Source organism: Nuphar pumila, chromosome 6 (genome assembly GCF_984573655.1).
Source record: "Nuphar pumila chromosome 6, dmNupPumi1.hap1.1, whole genome shotgun sequence".
Taxonomy (NCBI): domain Eukaryota; kingdom Viridiplantae; phylum Streptophyta; class Magnoliopsida; order Nymphaeales; family Nymphaeaceae; genus Nuphar; species Nuphar pumila.
The window spans coordinates 42,262,313-42,284,094 of NC_143254.1; the positions used below are offsets into that span (position 1 = coordinate 42,262,313).

At 39.3% G+C, this 21,782-nt stretch overlaps 1 protein-coding gene across 1 annotated transcript; it reads left to right on the forward strand.

Annotated features, from left to right (window-relative positions):
- Positions 1-5,909: 5,909 nt before the first annotated feature.
- LOC149834725 (large ribosomal subunit protein eL13z) lies at positions 5,910-8,764 on the forward strand. Its single transcript, XM_090011525.1, has 5 exons — positions 5,910-6,010; positions 7,014-7,129; positions 7,309-7,442; positions 8,140-8,298; positions 8,388-8,764. Exons 2-5 carry the CDS (start codon positions 7,021-7,023, stop codon positions 8,607-8,609), a joined length of 624 nt encoding a protein of 207 aa, XP_089867651.1. The 5' UTR covers positions 5,910-6,010; positions 7,014-7,020; the 3' UTR covers positions 8,610-8,764.
- The last annotated feature ends 13,018 nt before the right edge of the window (positions 8,765-21,782 follow it).

Sequence of the window (21,782 nt, forward strand, 5' to 3'; positions counted from 1 at the left end):
ATTTTCTTGATACTATTGATTTATTTAATGAAACCTTGCAATTAAGTTCTCGTGGTACAAAATGAAAATTGACAAATGAGAATTCTGCTTTGTTATGGCATAAGCGCTTAGGTTATATTTCTAAACAAAGAATTAAAATGCTTGTGTCAAGTGAGATTCTTGATTCCCTTAATTTCACTAACTTTCAGGTTTGTGTTGAGTGTATAAAGAGAAAACAAATAAACATAAAAAAAAATAGGTGCCAAAAGGAAAACAAACGTCTTAGAACTAATTCATACTGATATTTGTGGATCCTTTCCTACGGCTTTTTAGAATGGTCAACAATATTTTATTACGTTCATAGATGACTATTCTCGTTATGAATACCTATATTTAATTCATGAAAAGTCTCAGTCTCTGGATTTGTTTAAATCATTTAAGGTCGAAGTTGAAAACCAACTTGGCAAAAGAATTAATGTCGTCAGATTTGACCATGATGTTGACTACTATGACAGATATGATGGGATCAGGTGAACAACGTCCAGGGCCTTTTGCTAAATTTCTAGAGGAATGTGGGATCGTCCCTCAGTATACCATGTCAAGCACTCCTAACATTAATGATATTACTGAAAGACAAAACATGACTCTTAAAGATATGGTAAGGAGTATGATTTCTCATTTTACCTTACCAAAGTCCTTCTAGGGAGAAGCATTAAAGACTGCAACTTATATTTTGAATAGGGTACCCTCTAAAGTCGTAACCAAGACCCCATATGAATTGTGGACAGGTCGAAAACCCACTATAAAACATTTTCATATTTGAGGATGTCCAGCTAAAGCTAGGCCCTACAGACCATATGAAAAGAAATTGTATTCCAGAACGGTTAGTTGTTATTTCGTTGGGTATTCTGAAAGGTCCAAGGGCTATAAGTTTTATGACCCTGCAAATAAGTCCCTTTTTGAAATACAAAACACTTGTTTATTTGAAGATGTTGATTTTGGGGGAGAGTGATAAAGTAAAAGACATTACTTTTGAAGAAGAATCTCTTTCTCTTCCTACAATTATGGATCACAATTATCAGATTTTCATTCCTGGCATTGTTCCCACAAATTCGGATCAAGATAATGCTTTAGATCTCCCTATTCAAAATCTAGCTTTTACTCTTAGAGTTCAAATTCCACTAGAGAGAGAAGAAGGAGAATTTTAGATGATTGTCTTTCTACAAGAACATGAAGGTGATATTGGCCTAATGAAAGATAATCCAATCAACTTTCATCAAGCCACACAAAGTTATAACTCTCAAATGTGGATTGAAGCAATACATGAGAAGATTAAATTCATGAGAGACAATGACATGTGGGATCTTGTTTCATTACCTGAAGGCGTAAAATCCATTGATTGCAAATGAATATTTAAAACTAAAAGGAATTCAAAGGGTAATGTGAAAAGATATAAGGCTCGTCTTGTTGTAAAAGGGTTTACTCAAAGGGAAGGCATTGACTACACAGAGACTTTCTTTCTAGTTTCTACAAAAGACTCTTTTAGGATTATTATGGCACTTGTGGCTCATTATAACTTAGAGTTACATCAGATGGATGTTAAGACTACATTCCTTAATGGAGACATCGATGAGACAATATACATGGTCCAACCAGAATATTTTGTCTCAAGCGATGCCAAGAAAATGGTTTGCAAACTAAAGAAATCCATCTATGAACTTAAGCAAGCTTTCTGTTAGTGGTTTCATAAATTTTATCAAGTTGTCCTCTTATTTGGTTTTGAGATGAATGTGGTTGATGAATGCATATACCATAAGTTCAGTGAAAGTAAATTTATTTTCTTAGTTTTATATGTGGATGACATATTGCTTGCCAGTAATGATATAGGCATACTTCACGAAACTAAGAGATTTCTGACAAAGAAATTTGAAATAAAAGATCTTGGGGATACCTCTTTTGTATTGGGGATTCAGATATATCGAGACCATTCTCGGGGTATTCTTGGATTATCGCAAAAGAACTATATCGAAAGGATTCTAAAAAGATATGACATGAAGGATTGCAAACTAGAAAATATGTATGTTGCTAAAGGAGGCAAGTTTAGTCTTGCTCAATGCCCCAAACACTAGTCTGAAATTAAGGATATGGAACAAATTTCCTATGCATCTGCTGTGGAGAGTCTTATGTATGCTCCGGTATGTACGCGTTCGAATTTAGCATACATTATTAGGATGTTAGGCAGATATCTTAGTAACTCGGGTATGGATCATTGAAAAGTAGCCAAACGGGTTATGCAGTATTTGCAAAGAACAGAAGGTTACATGCTCACATATAGGAAGTCAGATCAGTTGGAGATCATTAGGTATTCTGATTCTGACTTTACGAGATATCAAAACAGTCGGAAATCCATGTCAGGTTATGTTTTTCTGTTGGTCGAAGGAGCTATTTTCTGGAGGAGTGTCAAGCAGACACTTATTGCTTCTTTCACTATAGAAGCAGAATTCGTAGCCTGTCATGAGACATCCAACCATGGGATATGGCTACGTAATTTTATCACAGGAATACAGATTTTGGGTAATGTTGAAAGACTGTTAAAGTTATTTTGTGATAATAATTCAACAGTGCTATATTACAACAACAACGGGAGCTCATCGAAGTCAAAACATATTGACATCAAGTTCTTTGTTGTTAAAGAAAGAGCACAGAATGGTCAGATATCAATAGAACATATTGGCACAAACTCCATGATTGCAGATTCGCTTACTAAAGGCCTGTCACCCAAGGTCTTTCACGAGCATATTGCTCGTATGGGTGTTTTATTATTTTATGATATGCTGGTTTAGTGGGAGTTTGTATTTGAACGTTCTATGATATAATAAAATTTCTTTTGCCACTTTGGTATAATGTTAAAGTTTCAATTTCATTATGTACTCATTATGTTTTGATTTCACTAATGTTTTTAAGATGGATCAGTTGAAAATAGACATGTTTGATCACATTGCATGTAATTTCTATGCTTCATATTCATACTTGATCCATGTCATTTGGTTATATCAATATACTTGATCATTGATGGGTCCAATTACATTATTTATAATGAAGACCACTTTGGTTCTATGTCAACATGATCAATGGACCAGATTGGTAGAGATATCAATTGATAAGGCAACACTTTTGAGCTCATACAGTTATAATGTGTGATTATACGGTTACGTATGTGGCCCAAGTAGGAGATTGTTGGGAAAATCGTGTGGGCCTACATACGTTGAACCACATATTTTTAGACTCTCAATTATAAAAAAGAGAATTCAGTCATTCTCTCATAAGGTTTTGGAAAAAAGAAAATGGTTAAATATACAGGTTTTGAAAGATCATACCCGTCAACGATCAATCAGAGCGCTATGGATTCAGGTAATGCTTTCACATTAAATTTTATTTCAGATTCGATTTCAACAGTTTAACGAGAACATGAATTCGATCCTTCTTTCTTTTGGGTGGTTTGTTAAATCCAACACCAAGTCCTATTAACTTGGTAACATTCACAAGTCACTTCTACTAAATAAGGAAAGAGTAGGGATGACAGTGGATCGGGGCGAGGATAAGGGACAAGGTCTTCACTCCTGCCCCGTCTCAAAATTTTGCCTTTCATCCCCGCCTTTATTCTCTCACAGGTTTTGATTTTGACTTTCATCACAAGTTTATTTCTCATTTCATATCCTACATCCCTCGTTCAAACAGGTTGAGTATGGATCCATTTTCTCAATTCTCTCGCTATTGCCACCATTTAGAAAAAATAATAGAAAAAAATAAAAGCCCACGCAGCTCATTAGAAGAAAAAGAGAAAAGAGATTATAGAAAAAGTTTTACATTATCGTTTCTCCCTATCCACAGCTATCCCTAGCAGTGTTATTAGAGGCGAACACCTCAGTACCTGAAGTGTACGCCTTAGAGGCGAAGTGCAAGCTTAAGAAACCGAGGCACTGTAGGGAGGCGTTGGAAGGCTCGAAGCGCACGCCTCACGTTGAGGTGCACTTTGCTTCTAAGGCGTACGCGCTCAAACCCTTGTCGATCAAAACCTTGTCGCCCAGCGATCAAGAACTATCGAAACCTGTCAATCAAACCCCATCGCTCGAACCCCTGGCAGCCAAAACCTATGGAATCCTACGGTCTGACGATCTTCCTTCAGGTATGGGAGTCGTCCTTCTCCATGATTGAGGGTTTTGAGGAAGGTGGTAAAGATATTAGGTGGATATAGGAGAAGGTAAGAGGGATTTGAGAAAGATGGTTTGCAGGCAACTAGATTTGATAAGGGTGACGGTGGTTTGGTGATGGAGGAGCAATAGTGGGCAAAGAGGGTGCAGCGAGAAACTTAAGAAAAATGGGTTTCTCTCTCTCTCTCTCTCTCTGGCGGGTGTCTCCGGTAATGGTGGTCCATGGAGGAAGTCTGGCGTGAGCCTCCGACAGTGAATCTCTCTCCGGCAAGGGACAATCTCTTACAGAGGTCTTGCTCCGACGATGGTGGCTTCGGCTCGGCTCGGAGAGAGAGAGAGAGAGAGAGAGAGAGAGAGAGAGAGAGAGAGAGAGAGAGAGAGAGAGAGAAGGGGGCAGACCATTCTTTCATTTTCTTGTGCTTTCCCTCATTACCGTTAAGCTTTCCTTTGTACTGTTGGGCGACACCACCTAGCCCGATTGCTTTCCCAAGTGGGGTGTAAGTGGGTCGGATCCAAATCAGATATCAGATCCAAAAGAAGCTATTTTCAGCAAATATAATACTTAAAATATGCACATTCTACATGTGAGTTCGTACTCGGATCCGAGTAGGAAGTGTCAATATCAGTTTCAAATTCAGATCTGATCTGATATTTCTTTAGAAAGACCATACTTGGATCCGATAAGGATTACATAAACCAAACCAGATAAAATAATATTTTTTTACATTGAAATTTGTGGATGAAACTCGGGATGGATCTGATTTTGGTATAAAATTTTATAAACTATATTGGACTTCATGGGTCTGACCCAAATAGTTAATCAGACTCCTTTCTTTGTTACCAAACCTTGACCCTATCAAATTCAGTATGGGTCCAAATCGGGTCATACCCAACCTATAGAATGATCAAAATAGTAAGAATCAACTAATTGACTATTGAATTATGATTTTTCAAAGTAAAATACAATTTTATAAGGGTTAAAACTTTGTTACATTATAAGATATTGTTTTAACCCTTTTAAAACCTTACATACATATTGGAATAACAAGATCCAAACACTGATTTCTATCATGGTCTAATTTTGTACAATAGTTGAGGAATTAACTTATTTTATATTAATTGTGCATTTGAACTCTATTATTACAACAAAAATTTTGTGAATAGAAGGTATTTCTAGAAAAGGTGGATTTGGAGATGGCCCCACATGTATTCAATATGATTTCATTTTTGTAGATATAACTTGTTTTGTCTTGCACTATGAGTCTAACTTAATTGTGGTTTGAATGTGCATGCATATAAGAAAATGAGTAATACGAGTTAATTATAGAAAAATAGTATTTATTTTATACTATTGTTTATTAGTAGTTTTTATTTAAAATTTTCATTATTTTATTAATATTATATATTTTATTATTTTGATCACTAAGATTACTCTTCAACGCCTAGTTTCATAACAGGCTCAACGCTTCGCTTCGCCTTATCTTATCGCATTTAACAACCTTGATCCCTAGGGGAGAGCCCTTGTAGGCATATATGCCAATATTTTCGAAGAGTTTGTCCATATTTTCGAAAGAACGAGATTTGTGACTATTTGAATAAGAAGCTTCCGAGAGTAAGCCGGGTCCGATCCGTCCGGGAGAGATCCAACCACAGGCAGGCTCGAAGGGTAAAATCGGAAAGTCGAAAAATCTAAAACCCTAGGTCACTCCCCTATTCAAAGGGAGAAGCGGTGCGGGAGGCTTCCGATTTCTCGAGCTCTCTGCGGTCACTGCGCTGTGGAAGACGGAACTCCGGCGGCGTGAAGGGACGTTTCCGGCAAGGTATGCCCTCTTTTCCGCCAGAAACTCGCGAGAAAATCCTCTCTCCCCGCCGGAAAATCGATTCTCCGGCGGGATCTCGTGGATCTCTCCCTGTTTTGTGCGAGAACCACTCACTGAACCAAGTGAATCTTTTTTTTCTTTCCTGTCGATTATTGTTGTAATGGAAATCTTCTTCTTGTTCTCATTGTTCCTCCTCTTTCTTTCAATCAGAGTAAAAACTCAAGTTGTAATATCTCCCTCTCTCTCATTTTTTATTTTTGTTTTTGTTTTTTCTTTTTCCTTGTTCTGAAAGGGATTTATTTTTTTTATAGGATTTTGCTTCATTTCTCGTATTCGCATCTTGGTTTGCATCGATGGGTTTCCCTCTTTGGTTTAGAGTAGATGGTTTTTCTCTTCTTTTATTATTGTTTCTCATTTTTTATATTTTCTTCGATCAAAATAGGAGTACTGGATCAGGGTTTCACGTTTCCCTCTTATCTTTCTAACTATTGTCGCGATTTGGTTGTCGGCTTAGAATGGAAGTGATGTTTCACTTTGTTACTGCTTTATTTAATTATTTTTTACTGTTATTATTATTTGTATTCGAATAACTACAGGTGATTTGGCCACTGTTATTTTGGAACGGATCAGTGTGAGTGGGGAAACCCTCTGTTATGGTTTTGATCCCCTCTACAGCTGTGTTATAACGTTGCTACGACTTGATTAAATAATTTTCCAATTTCCTTATGATTCATAATTGGTCGAGCCTTCTTGAAGCCTTGAATTTATAGATTTCTCGATATTTGTTGCCAAAATTGAAATGGGGCACATGATTTATTTCCGTTTTGCTTTGCAATTATCACATTCAAGTGCTAAAGCACCGTTCCATTTTTGTGCATCGGTTAATCTGATCTCTTTCTGTTCTAGAACCTCGTGCATAATGTTTCTTTTATGGGATCCCCTCCATATCCACCACCTCTTTGGCAACCATTGCCTTGGCTTAATATTGGCTTTTTCATGTCAGGTAAGCGATGGTTAAGCACAACAATGTTGTGCCCAATGGGCATTTTAAGAAACACTGGCAGAACTATGTGAGGACTTGGTTCAACCAACCAGCTAGGAAAACAAGGCGCCGCGTTGGTACAACCTCATCTTATTTTCTGTTCTTTCACTCTTTTGCAAAATCTAGCTGCTTGGTTTAGTTTATACAAGTTTAGGTATGCTAGCTTTTACATTATTTTATCTTTCTTCTGGTTTTCAAGAGTTGCTTGTTTCCTTTTCTCTCTAAGAATTTTGATGTTGTTGTTCTGTATCTGCAGCTCGGCAGAAGAAAGCAGTAAAAATATTCCCGAGACCAACTTCTGGACCTCTTCGTCCCGTTGTTCATGGTCAAACTCTGAAGTATAACATGAAGCTCAGAGCTGGAAGGGGATTCTCTCTTGAAGAGCTCAAGGTTTTTTTTTTGCTTAATAATCTTGCAAACTTTGTTGTTCACAAATAATATTGTCATGGTTGATCTTTGTGCAAAATCAAATGAAAGATACTATCCTGATTTGAGTCCTTTGATGTTCACAAATAATATTGTTTTCTCCAAAGTGTTTGCATTTCTACTGCACCTCATACATATGGTTCTTTTGGTCACAACTCCTTTGCAGGGTTTCAGAGAAATTTCTTCCCGTGTAGATTGTTGCTTTATTGAAGTTTTTTATTGTTGTTGTTGTTGTTGTTGGGAGGGGCCGGGTGAGAATGAATTCTTTTGAGATGTGCTATTGCTGTATTTTAAACCAATCTGGACTTGGTTTGACCTTATCAATCTTTTTTGAATACCAATTTAGTTGGTGAAGATATTATGGATGGTTGTGGTATTCATTTTCATTGCTGTTTTTATGCTCTGTATGGGACTGCATATTTTCTGTTTCTTTTGTGAATTATATTGAGAGGTGAATCTCTTTCCCCATGAATCGTTTTTTATGGTTCTGTTTTTATTCCCTACCATATGCTAAGCGTATGCATTGGATGAAACTTCCCTGCCTACATGCTTGCACAAAATAACTTGCCATATCCATGATAAGTGGACAATTTTTTAACCACAAGCAATACAATTGGGATTTTCCTCTATGTATCCTGATTATTGATTCTCTCCTTTTCAGGCAGCTGGAATCTCCAAGAAACTGGCTCCTACAATTGGCATTGCTGTTGATCATCGCCGCAAGAACCGCTCCTTGGAGGGTCTCCAGGCGAACGTCCAAAGGTTGAAAACCTACAAGGCCAAGTTGGTCATCTTCCCAAGGCGTGCCCGTCATTCAAAGGTCAGTGCATAATTCATCAATGCTAACATGGACCTGATTGGTATTTTGGTGCTTGTTTTTTTAATGTCATCTTCTTGTCCTTGTCTCAGGCTGGTGATGCCACAGCTGAAGAATTGGCCACTGCAACACAGTCCCAGGGTGAATACATGCCCATTGAAAGGGAGAAGCCAACAGTGGAGTTTGTTAAGGTAACAGATGAAATGAAGTCATTCAGGGCATACAACAAGCTTCGTCTGGAGCGGATGAACACACGCCATGTTGGTGCTCGGTTGAAGAGGGCTGCCGAGGCAGAAAAGGAAGAGAAGAAGTGAGCAGCCAGCCAAGTACTCTATCATCTACTTTCTGTTTCCTATTCTGAGTGCAATTTTGGTATACTTCTATTAGTTACTGTGTGTTGGAGGATACTTGAACAATTTGGTATTTTCAGATTCTCTATATTAGTCTTCTATGAGTTATTTTTTATCATGTTTAGCCATTTAGGTAATGTTTTCACTCATGGTACATGAAAATTCAAGATAATCTCTCTAGACTCGTCTTTTAAGCACATTTTCTGCAAAAAGCTTGTTAGTTTGTTTCGTAACCTTATTCCTATGACAAACTATAATGCAGGGTCCCATCTTGAAATTAAGTTTAGGTTTGGGACCCTTGAATGGTATGTATTTTGTTGTTTCCCTATTGCTCTGTTATACTCTGCTGTTTGGGAGTAGTGGTGCCAAAACATTCTATTTGAATGGTGTTAGGCAGCTACCAGCACCACATTTCAACACCATCTCGCAACTCCATACACAGCACCACATTTTGGCAAAACCATGTTTGGCAACACATAGAGATGGTGTTTCCTTTCTACTACAAGGCTTCCGACCGAGCTTAAAGTTTAATCAATCATGCTTAAAACTTGGCTCCGGTAGCGATCTGAGGTTTAGCTGGTTTAGGCCTCCGGGTTTGTGGCTGTTCTGATTGATTCATATGCATTTGAAAATTTTTCATTGGACAACAAATTTTTGAGTCTTCATTTGAGTCTTCATTGGACAACGAAAATAGTACCTTCAAGTTTTGAGTCTTCATTTGGACGCACCCTTGGAGGCTTCCTGTGTTGGTTTCCCAGTTTTATAAGACCGTAGGTAATAAGAGGCAAAGTTCGGTGCTACTAGGTCTTTTAATGGCATTGGTGAGAAACCGTCTCTGAGCTCGGTCGAAGTCTTTAATGGCATTGATGGTTGATGGTCCTTGACCAGGTTGGTGGGCTGATGCCCATATATACCTGGTTAGCCCCACGATTTGAACGAGTCCGTGAGATCATGTACCAAGGGAGCTGCTCAAGCTTGGCTTGCGCTCAGCTTGGTCAAACCGGGGATTGGGTTCGTTTACTTTGTAAATCACCTGAGCTCGAGATTAACAAGCTCGTGTTATTATGCGAGCATTTTAGCTCATGTTTGAGCCTGTTAAGAACTTGATCAAGCTCGTGTTATTATGCGAGCATGAGCTTCTGCTCATGTTTGAGCCTGTTAAGAACTTGATCAAGAGGTCTTCAAAATCAAACTAGTTTTTCATCTTTCAATTCAAAGGAAAATATTTATTTAGTTCCCACATGTACCAGAACCAGATCTACTTAACAACGTGACGCTGATTAGATACCACACTTATCAAGCAGAGTCCAAACCCAATCCATTTTCAGTGCTAACATTTCGCATCCCAGGAAGCTGGATCTCTCACACACAAATGGTAGTGGACCCAAAGTCTGAAGATTGGTATAGGGATTATAGCCCAGAATGCCAAATGGAAAGTTGGGAGTGGTCGTTCCATTGAACCCCATATGCGATTCTCTTATATCTGACCCAACAACCAGCTGAACCCATATCCGTATGCGGCCGTGCACTATTTGGATGTGGATCCGGGTACACCCAATGGGTCGATAGTCCTAAACCGATAAGCCACCCCAACGGCATTTTTATCATTGAGCTAATTCTCATTTATTGGGGGCCGAAGCACGCCGCACGGGCGCGCCAGCAAAGCGCTAGATTGGCACGTGCGATGCCCTTATTGCGCACTTTTTTAAAAGGATTTCATAAAATAGCAGAAAAAATGCCTCCGAGCGTGCGAGGAAGAGGGCGTCCATCGAGAACCGTAGTCACGTGCCACGTCGGACGTGTCTATAAAAGGACCCACGCTCTTCTTTCTTTCTCCCTCTGCTGCCCAGCGTGCTCGCTTTTGCTGACTCAAACCCTTCATTTTGCGCCGTCCTCTCCAGTTGGTTATCTCAGGCGGCAAACCTGCCGAAACCCTAATTCACGGCACTTTTCTGGCTGAATTTCTCTCTGAAACCGCCACCGTCTATCCATTTCCTTCTGTTGCAATCCTGGATATGTTGGATTCCATCGAAATTCCGACTGATCATGCGATTTCTGTGGCTACAACAGCTCCACACTTTCTATTCCGGATGGAGTTACGCTTTCGCTTGACGCGTTCCGGCAATACTCCTGGGCCACATCGACGGATTTCTCCATTCCGACTCCAGCGACGAATCGTCGGAAGGTTTTGTCCTCGTCGTGCTACACGCTCAAGGACGTTGAGACGAGCCTTCAGAAGATGGAGATGGGTCTCTTCCTGGATCCTCACTCTCTATGTTCCCCAGTGAGCGTCCTCCCTGCTTTTTCGGTCATCCTTTCGGCTCAGGCGACCCGAGATTCGGCGAAGATCCGCCAGAGGGCGATTAGCGAGCACACGAGGGCTCTGGAGAGGCTGATGTCGTGGTCGGTAAAGATGGATACCGCTACGATGCCGGAGCACGTGTTCAAGTACGTTAAGTTCCTGTAGTCGCAGGTGAGCGTCCTCAAGTCGATGCCTGCCAGATCGTGGCCGCTGGTGGCTCGGCTCGCATCGGCGCCATCGTCTTCATTGTCGTCGTCCTCCCTGCCGGAGATGGGCGACCTCTTCGTCTTCGACCGTATCTCGAGGCAGCAGCTCCTCCACATCCTGGTGACATCTCCGTACTTGCAGAAGCGGCTTCTGCAGGAAGAGAACTGCATCGTCTCGATGGAGCAGGTGGTGCAGAAGGCTGAGTGGGCGCCGTTTGTTCAGAAACCATAAGTCTTTCTTCTATCGCTTGTTCCTGTCGTCATTGTTTGTCCCTCTTGTTGTTTTCTATTTTGTCTTCGTGTCCTGTCGAGAGAGAGAGAGAGAGAGAGAGAGAGAGAGAGAGAGAGAGAGAGAAGCAGGTTATATCCCCCCCCCAACAGGGCAGTTTGCTACATCTCATGTTCGGGGGTCTCAAAGAGCACCACATATGTAAGCATGTGTGTCTCGTATCCCCATGTTTGTCAGCATTAATTAGCGTTGAAGTTTGATGCGATTGCAAAGACTTAAGTACTCTCTCTTTCATTGGTGCCAAAAAAAAATGATGATTTTAGAAAATGAGTGGTTGTAAAGACTTAAGTACCCCGAAGATGATTATTTAAGACCCAGTCTCTGCACTCCAGAATTATCCGAGAAGAAAATCTCTCTTGGAGGAGGCCATGAACATCAATCCTCTCACTCTCTCTCTTCCTTCTCTTTCTGCTTCTGTGCACATCCAGCAGAAGATCCTACATTGCTCCATCAAACACCGACTGACCTGTACATTGACTGTTGTGGAGCCTGATTCAGAGTTTTTACCCTTATAGGAGGAGGGTTTGGGGGTTCCTCCCAGCGTGAGTAGCAACATTCAACTAAATGAGTTGTAGATCCTGATTCAGAGTTTTTACCCTTACAGGAGAGGGGTCTGGGGGCTCCTCCCAGCATGGGTAGCATCATTCAACTTGAAGAGTTGTGAAGGCCATGAACATCAACCCTCTCACTCTCTCTCTCCCTTCTCTTTCTGCTTCTGTGCACATCCAGCAAAAGATCCTACATTGCTCCATCAAGCACCGACTGACCTGCACTTTGACTGTTGTGGAGCCTGATTCAGAGTTTTTACCCTTATAGGAGGAGGGTTTGGGGGCTCCTCCAGCGTGGGTAGCATCATTCAACTAAATGAGTTGTAGATCCTGATTCAGAGTTTTTACCTTTACATGATAGGGGTCTGTGGGCTCCTCCCAGCGTGTATAACATCGTTCAACTTGATTCGTTGTGGATCTTGATTCAGAGTTTTTACCCTTACAGGAGAGGGGTCTGGGGGCTCCTCCCAGCGTGGATAACATCGTTCAACTTGATTTGTTGTGGAGCTTGATTCAGAGTTTTTGCCCTTACAGGAGGGGGGTTTGATTGTTCCTCCCAGCGTGGATAGCACTGTTCAACTTGATTCGTTATGGAGCCTGATTCAGAGTTTTTGCCCTTACAGGAGGGGGGTTTGGGGGCTCCTCCCAGCGTGGGTAGAATCGTTCAACTTGATTCGTTGTGGAGCCTGATTTAAAGTTTTTGCCCTTACAGGAGGGGGGTGGGGTCCGGGGGTTCCCCCCGGCACGGGTCCCGGGTGTCGTGGTAAAAAAATATACAGGGTGTCGTGGTGAGAAAGACATATGTTTGTTCCAAGCAAGGTTGGAAGAAATCAATGGAAAATCCAACAAGGAGCATGCCAGAATCAAGATGTGGATGTCAAGCGAGAATGATGTTGTGCAACTCAAATAACACAGAATAATAGGGGTCTTATTTTTAGTTAAAATGGAGAATTAAATGACAATAGAAATCGCTGAAAATTTACAGGAATAAACTAGACTCAATAACGAAGACACCACTTTTTACAAATTTGGAATATGACCTCCGGTTAGGGAGATATGGCTCTGACAAGTTGGTCCTAATTCGGGTAGCGATTTACAACGATTTGCTTACTGAATAACACTACAAATCACTATAGTGATTTGCAGAAGACACTACAAATCGCTATAGTGAGATCCAACAACACTATAAATCGTTGTGGGGCTCGTTGGAAACCCAAAAATACTATAAATCGCTATAGTGATTTGCGGAAGACACTACAAATCGTTGTTGAAAAGCCGGATAACACTATAAATCGTTGTGGGGCTCGTTGGAGACCCGAAAATACTACAAATCGATGTAGGAAAGCCCGATAATACTATAAATCATTGTTGGAAGGCCCCAAAAAAATTTGGTCGAGAGGGCGCTGCCCCCGAGCGGCCCCCCTGGACCCCTGGACCCCTGCTCGCTGACCGCGCCGGGGGGGGGGAGCCCCCGGACCCCCTTTCTGTAAGGGCAAAAACTCTAAATCAGGCTTCACAACTCATCAAGTTGAATGATGTTACCCACGCTGAGAGGAGCCCCCAAACCCCCTCCTGTAAGGGCAAAAACTATGAATCAGACTCCATAACTCATCAAGTTGAACGATGCTACAGTCAGTGTGCAGTTCAGTCGGTGTTTGATGGAGCAATGTATGATCGTCTGTTGGATGTGCACAGAAGTAGAGAGAGAAGGGAGAGAGAGTGAGAAGGTTGATGTTCATGACCTTCTCTAGGGGAAACTCTTTGCCTCCCTTGATTTCTTCTCTAGAGAGAGAGGGTTTTACAGTGTTTTACGGAGAAGGAAGAAGAAGAAGATGATGATGAAAAGTTCAAACTGACATTTTTGATGGCTCAGGTTTGTTCTGTCGGATGACCATGAGATCGCCGGCTCACCATCGGATCGTCGGCTCACCACTGTTTCATCGGTTCACCATCGGCGAAATGATTAAGGTTTGTTTCGCTGCGTAGACTTTGAAGAGTCAACATCATCCTCGACTTTTTGGATGAAGGACATGTTTGTCCTTTTTTTGAACTGTTTGTTTTTTCTTTTTTGAATAATGGGCATTTTTGTCATTTTCTCAAACCATCGCTTTATGAGAAGAATAACAAGAAAGGGTACTTAAGTCTTTGCAACCACACCAGACTCCAATGCTAAGTGATGTCAACATACACGGGAATATGAGCCCCATGTGCTTGTATACGTGGTGCTCATTTAGACCCCCGAACACAAACGTGGGATTCAGTGAATCATCGGGGGAGAACATACACCACCCTCTCGAGAGCGAGAGAGAGTTGTCATGTCTAGTACTAACAGGTGAAGGCTGATAGTTTCTTAAGAGCAAAGCATGTTATATTCCTCCCCCGGTCGTTAGGCTACATCTCATGTTTGGGGGTCTGAATGCGCGTCAGGTACATAAGCATGTGGGGCTCGTATCCCCATGTGTATCAGTATCACCTAGCACCAGAGTTGCAAAGACTTATGTATCCTTTACCGCTATTCTTGTCATGAAATAACGGTTGGAGAAAAGGCAAAAAATGCATTTCATCTAGAAAAGTGAAACATCGGTTTGAGAAAAGGACAAAAATGCCCTCCATCTAGAGAAGTGAAATGCCGGTTCAAGAAAAGGATCAAAGTATCCTTGATCCAAAAAAGGAAGGATGATCTTAACTCTTAAAATAGTTCAAACGCTCTATTTTCATCCTAAACAGTAAACTTTTACAACTTCTACTGTAACAGGAGCTAATTTTGACGACGTACCCTTTGTCGTTGTCTGCTGTCATCAGACCCTCTTTTACTGTCGTCTGCTGCCACTGAACCCTTCTTTGCCATCGTCTGCTTCCACCGGAGCACCCTTTGCCATCGTCTGCTGCCGTCGGAGCAACCTTTGCCTTCGTCTGCTACCCTCGGAGCACCCTTTGATGTCATATGCTGTCGTTGGAGCATCCTTTGCCGTTGTCTGCACAGTGGCAACATCGTTGCCACCATCGGCTACATCTCCCTTCTGGGTGTTTCTCCTCCACTGTCGGATTACCAAAACTCCTATCATTTCATTGAGTTTTGTGTAAGGTTTTGTTATGCAAACAAATCGATTTGTAAATCTGAATGCTAAATCTTAGAATTGGATGGCTGTCTTCATGCTAAATAACACATATTTTTATACTGAAAAAATCGATTTGTACCTATCCACCTTCTGGGCGTTGAAAAACAATTAGCATGATTTATTCTTATGAAGGCCAAACATTTCAATGATATGTACTTACGAAGGCGAATTTTCTACAACGATTTGTACGTTTGAAGCATAAATGATTTATATGTTTGAAGCATTAACGATTTAATGAAACTATTATGATTTGTACTTAATTTTGATAAATCGTACAACAATGTATACGTATGAAGCCAAACGTTACAATGATATGTACGAAGGTTGCGATTTATACAACGATTTGTAAGTTTGAAGCAACAACTATTTATACATTTAAAGCACTAGTGATGTGTATTTATAAAGTTACCTCGATTTATACTTAAGTTTGCTAAATCTTACAATGATGTTTACTTATGAAGCCAAATATTGTGACGATTTGTAATGTTGGTGATTGTTTAATGAATGAGATAATTTGTATTATTATATACTTGGGGAGGTGATTGTAATGTATAATGATGCGGTTAAATTTATGTGTTGTGCAGGTTAGCAATGTCTACAGCTCGTCAGACAAGAAATGACCATTCATTCTATGGGATGAATATTAGAGAAGTTATCCGTCAGTCCTCTCTATATGAGCGTTATAAAAGGTACTAAAATATAATAAAGATTGAGAATGATAAAAACAAGAAAAAAAGTGTTGGAATTGTATTATGCAGAGGATCATCCATCAAATATTAAGGCTGGAGACCAAAGAAAGAATGAGGAAGAACTAAAGATAAAGAAGAAGAAGGATGATGAAGAAAAGGAAAAACAAAGGAATAAGGACGAGGAGAATGAAAAGCAAAGGCATAGGAGAGGGAAAGGCAAAGGAAGAAGGAGAAGGAGAATGAAAGGCAAAAAAAGAATAAGGAGGAGGCAGAGAGGGAAAGGCAAAAAAAAAAATGAAGAAGAGAGGGAAAGACAATTGAAGAAGGAGGAGGAAGAGAAGGAAAGACAACTGATAAAGCAGGAATATTTTGAAAATCAAAAGAGGATAAGGCAAATGAAGAAGGAGGCAAAGAAGAGGGAAAGGAAAAAAAAAGAATAAGGAGGAAGAGGAGAGGGAAAGACAATTGAAGAAAAAGGAGAAAGAAGAGAAGGAAAGGCAAATGATGAAGATGGAATATGAAAGGCAAAGGAAGAAGCATCAGGGTGAGGAAGAGAAAGAAAGGCAAAGGAAGGAAAAGGAAGATGAGGAAGAGAAGAAAAGGCAAAAGAAGGATAAGGAGGACGATAAAGATAAGGAAAGAGAAAGGAAGAAGCAGGAGGAGGAAGAGAAGGTAAGGGAAATGAAAAAATATAAGGAGGAAGAGAATGAAAGGGAAAGGAAGAAAGAAATTGAAAAGCAGAAGAGGGAGGCAATGGAGTGAAGGACGGAAGAAGTAGAAAAGCAGTGGGATATGGCAGAACAACAAGAAAGGCAGAGGATGAAGGGATGGAATGAAGAGGAGAAAATTATGACCAATGTATGTAAATTGATCTTGTCTGTCACGATTTATTGTGATAGATATTACTGTGATAGCGATTACTATGTATAGCGATTATTGTGATAGTGATTCATGTATAACGATTACTGTGAATGATTTACTGTGATAGGTATTACTATGTATAGCGATTACTGTGATATTGATTACTATGTATAGCTATTACTGTGATAGTGTGTGTGCAACGATTATTATTTATAGTGATTACTATCTATAGTTAGGTGTATAAGTATAAATGTGACTAATTTATAATTGATACGAATAATATGCTATTTTGTGTTATAGGAAGGTCAAAAGAGAAGAACACCAAATGAAAAGCTCGAAGGGCGGTGTCAATAGCATGTAGTTCTGTCGTGGTATGGTCAATTGAGTGCATATTAGAAGGATCGATTACGAAATATGCACTTTGGTGGCCTTCTGGACCAACATTATTTTGAAACGTGCTGAAACACCATGACCCACCTGGTAAATAAGTGGAATCATCAGACGAACATATTTCAATTTGATTCTTTTGAGATCACTATGAATCTAAAAGATGTGGCATGGATTATTGGCCTTAAGTGTCATGGCAGTGTTGTCCTATTATAGGATTCAAACTATAACACAAGAGAAAAGTGCACGACCTCTTTAGGAATGTCGATGGACGACTGGAGTCAATGTATTTTTGGTGGAAGCAATTTCACACCGATAAAAGTTTCTTCTTTTCGTAATAAATGGGAAGGCCGGTCCGCTACATGTGCATCTGAAAGAGCTGACCAAGAGTTATATGGCTTTCTTCTTTATTTTTTTGGTCTTACTTTATTTTCCGATTGTTCTGGTTCAAGAATAAGTTACTTGTGACTGCAGTACCTGGAAGACTTAGATGAAATCAACAACTATGCATGGGGTGCTGCTATGCTTGCATACTTGTACAGTCAACTTTATTATGCGAGTAAGGGTACGAAAATTGTCAGGGGTTTTTGGCCATTTGTTTAGGTATTTGTTTATTACATATTTAGTACTTATAAAATAAACTCGTTGAAGGTTGTAATGTTACTAATATATTGTTTTTGTAGGTCTGGCCGTGAAAGTATATTGTCGCGTTGCATCCTCAGTGTGGCCCTGTGATTTGTGGTTTTCCAAAGATCGGTCGGTGGGTTAGAATAAATGTTAAGGAAGATAATGCTAAGTTCATTTTAGATGGACTGTAACTAAATGAGGTAAATGGTTTAAAATCATTTCCAATCGATTCAGTATTTATCATTCAGTAGTATAAATCGTTTAAATGTTTAGCATTCTTAAGTAATCATCGCTACAAGATTTTGTCTTCGTTAGTACAAATCGTTATCGCTTTAGCATTTATCTTTTAGTACTGTAAATCGTAGTAATCGTTTACATTCTTACTAACAGTCATTGTAATATATTTAACACTCGTTATTATGAAAAATTGTAATATTTAGCATTCATTAGCATGAATAATTGTCTGTACTTAAACCATAATCTCCAATGTACAGTTTGTGTGGAGACCGTATGGAGATGGGGAGGATGAGGACCAAGAGCTTGTTGCTGAGGGTGCGAGACTATCTTATCGCGATATTTGGCTATTTAGTAATTATGAAGCCGAGTTGCAGCATGGTAGTCGAGTTCTCCTATAATCTGGCTTGAGGCAGTCTATCCCAAAGAAGCCTATGGAAGTGAGAAGGAAGATGAATAATGGCGGGGCCAGGAACGTGAATTGACACGAACGCTAAAGGGAACAATTGGATAGCTGGAACAAAGGAGGTGTTCGTGCCATAGCGTATGATTATAAAGAACGATAATATGATCCTGACTATTTCCAAAAATATTTGGAACCCATGCGTTGAAATCTGGAGATTAAGAATATTGGAAACACATGCCTCCCTCCTGTCCCCCATCATGTCACATCTCAGCATAGAAAACTCGTCCATCATCTCCCTTCGGCTACAATAACGATTACCTCGGTAACAATACACGATGAGGAGCGAACATAGCTCATAAAAGAGAACGTAGTCTCCGGCACAAGGTTCCAGATATTAGAGAGGGAGAATAAGGACTTACGAAAGGAGGTGAGCAATTTGGGGAGACAAGTATAGTCACCGGCAGAGATGATGATCGATGCTTATAAAAAGATCGACGGAACCAAAAGGCCGCCGAGGATAGAGAGTCCACTAAGAAAAAGAAAGAGACGATTTGTATGTCATAGCCCATATGAGTTGTCAAGTGCCACTGAATAAACGATAACGATTCTTTTTATCCCGATAATTATTTGTTGTAATTCTATAATTATTTTTTGTAACGTGACATTCTTTAATTGTTTATTTTTTTTTTTAATAATTGTAACACACAAGTGCCACTGAACAGATCGTTATAATGTTTGACCTTTATAAATAAAAGTGATTGCATTTATTTTTTATAAGAGAATATGATTGGCTTGCAATCAATTGTATATAAGAGATCACAATTTGTTTTTATAGAAGGTGTTCTATTACGATCTGTACAACCATCCCACCTAAACCCATCAAATAATCGAGCCAAATCTGTTTGAATATCCTATTGCGATTTTCCTTCACGAGCTTTGTCCTAGAGAACAATACCTTTCATTGCGATTTATACAATGACATTCGAAAATAGCGGAAAAGAAAAAATAAACAAATCGACATGATGTTTAGACTTAGTAAAGAACAAATCAAGTTAACTTGACTGATACAAACATCATTGTGTATATCGCTCTGAAGTATATCGAATATTAGAGAGATATTTTTTTCAACTGAAAAGTATGGTTTGCGAATGATTGAGAGTCTGACAGTAGGAATAAATCAAACATATGGTCATCAATACCCACCTGTCTATCATGCAGAATATTTGTGCTTGCCTTGGTATGGCGACAAAGATTGATGATGATTATGGTCGTTATATATTGTGTAGGCTTCGATATACTTCACGACAAATACGACAGGGTCGTATGTGTCATGAATATATCGATGTATCCACAAAAGATAACCATTATAATCATTATCAAAGATTATTCAAATCTTTTCTTACAGCGTGAAACAACTAGGTTATCAGCATCAAACACCATCCATCAAACAAAGGTCGAAGGAACACAGAAGAACAAAGAAGAAAGAAAAATATAAGGAAGAAGACGAAGTCGTAAGAGAAAAAAAAGAAGTTGCTCTGCCACAAAAAAGAAAGATGAAGAAAGGTTAAATAGATCAGGGTTTTAGACATGGACAACGAGTCGTGTAGGTCACTCCCCCACCAAAACCCATCACATAAATCTCGACGTTGTTCAGACTATAAATCTATGTAACTTAATAAATACAAATCTAGGTAACTTAATAAATACAAATCGACTTACAACCACAATACTTTAAGTTTCATAATTTAACAATATTTGTCCTATCGCGATTTGCTGTTACGAGCTTTGTCAATGTGAACGATATGTCCTATCGTGATTTACACAATGACTGATTCATAAATGGGGGAAAAAAAAAACATGTTGACACGATGTTTAGACTGATACATCATATTGCGTTGACTAGTTTTGTAAGAGGCAGTTGAAACGACATTTTTTTATTTAATTAATGTGCAATGCAATTAATTTGGGCATGGCTTTTTAAAATAGGCAGTAGGTGAAACGACATTTCCTTTATATATCAATGACACGTCACAAGTTCAGGAGGGTGTCGATTTGCTTTGTTTCATGATTAAGGAACAAACAAACCAATGATTCCTTTAGAACAATGTGATCGTGAAACAAACATATAACCTGTTTCATCACGAAGGGGGTATCGATATTGAGGAAGGAGATGACGACAACTACAAGGCCAACGATATCGAGGAAGAAGACGATGACAGCTAGACGGTCAGCGATGACGACAAAGGAGACGACCACAACTACACAACCAACAATGGCGATTCAGGCGTATATTTTCTAAACCTTATGACTAGTTTCTGCAATATTTGCCGCTTATATGGCGTATATTCGATTTGTGTTGTGTACTGTAGAAAGCAATTTCAATATCGAATACTGAATATTATGCTCGTGTCAGTGGAACATCTACAAAAAAATGTGTGCGAAAATGTTGCAAAGAGCTCCAAGAGAACATCAATCAGATATAAAATGAATTTGCAGAAGAGAATACTATCAGTAATTTTGTACGTATGAAACCACTATCAGTTATATATTTACATATGCCATGGGTATGTATGTTAACAAGTTCATATTTGTTGCAAACAGACTATATCCAATTTTGTCATATATATTAAAAATAACGCAACAAGCAATACTAGATACATCGTCACCCCTTATTTCATGGTATATCAGTATTCTTATTTGTTTATTTTATTTTATGATTTACTATTGTTGCTTCATGTTTTAACTTAACTATTATCACTCTTTCGTTCAACAGACGTACGTCCGCCGAAAGCTATACACCATTGAATTTCAAGATGCACTATCATGATGGGGTAACGATGATCACTGGAGAGACTTTTGGTCAAGTGAAAAGGTAAGTGAACAAACCTCTTGTCCAAGGTTTAGACCTAACATTTCTAACACGATTTGTCTATCGATTTCCTATATATTGTATCGATTTGCCGATATTGATTCCTACACTCTGGCAAACTGCTGAGCATTGGGTTTTATACATGATGGATTTACAGGAAAAACAACTATGGTGCTACAACTCAATAAACTTTCACACTGGTGTATAACGTGATGTTATGCATTTGGTAAGTTTCTGTCTATAAGCGTATCGTATCTTTTACGGTGGCCCGAATTTTATTATATTCTGCATTAACCACAGGAGGGATTCCTAAAAGACGTTTTAGGTAAAGACATTGGTGAGTGAAACTTGCTTTGTACTGACCATGTTCCTTTACAAAGTAATGGTGTTGATTATAGCATATTCATAATGAAGTATATTGAAGCAATATACAATGGACGAGAACCTGGTTTCGATGTTGTATGCTCTTTATTATCCTCTGTTATTGGGGACTCAAATTATATATTAGTTTCACATTAGATTTTTGTTGCAGGATGAAATATCGAGATTCCGCACCGAACTATGCCAAAAATTGACTGAGTTTCTAAATATGGAAGAGAA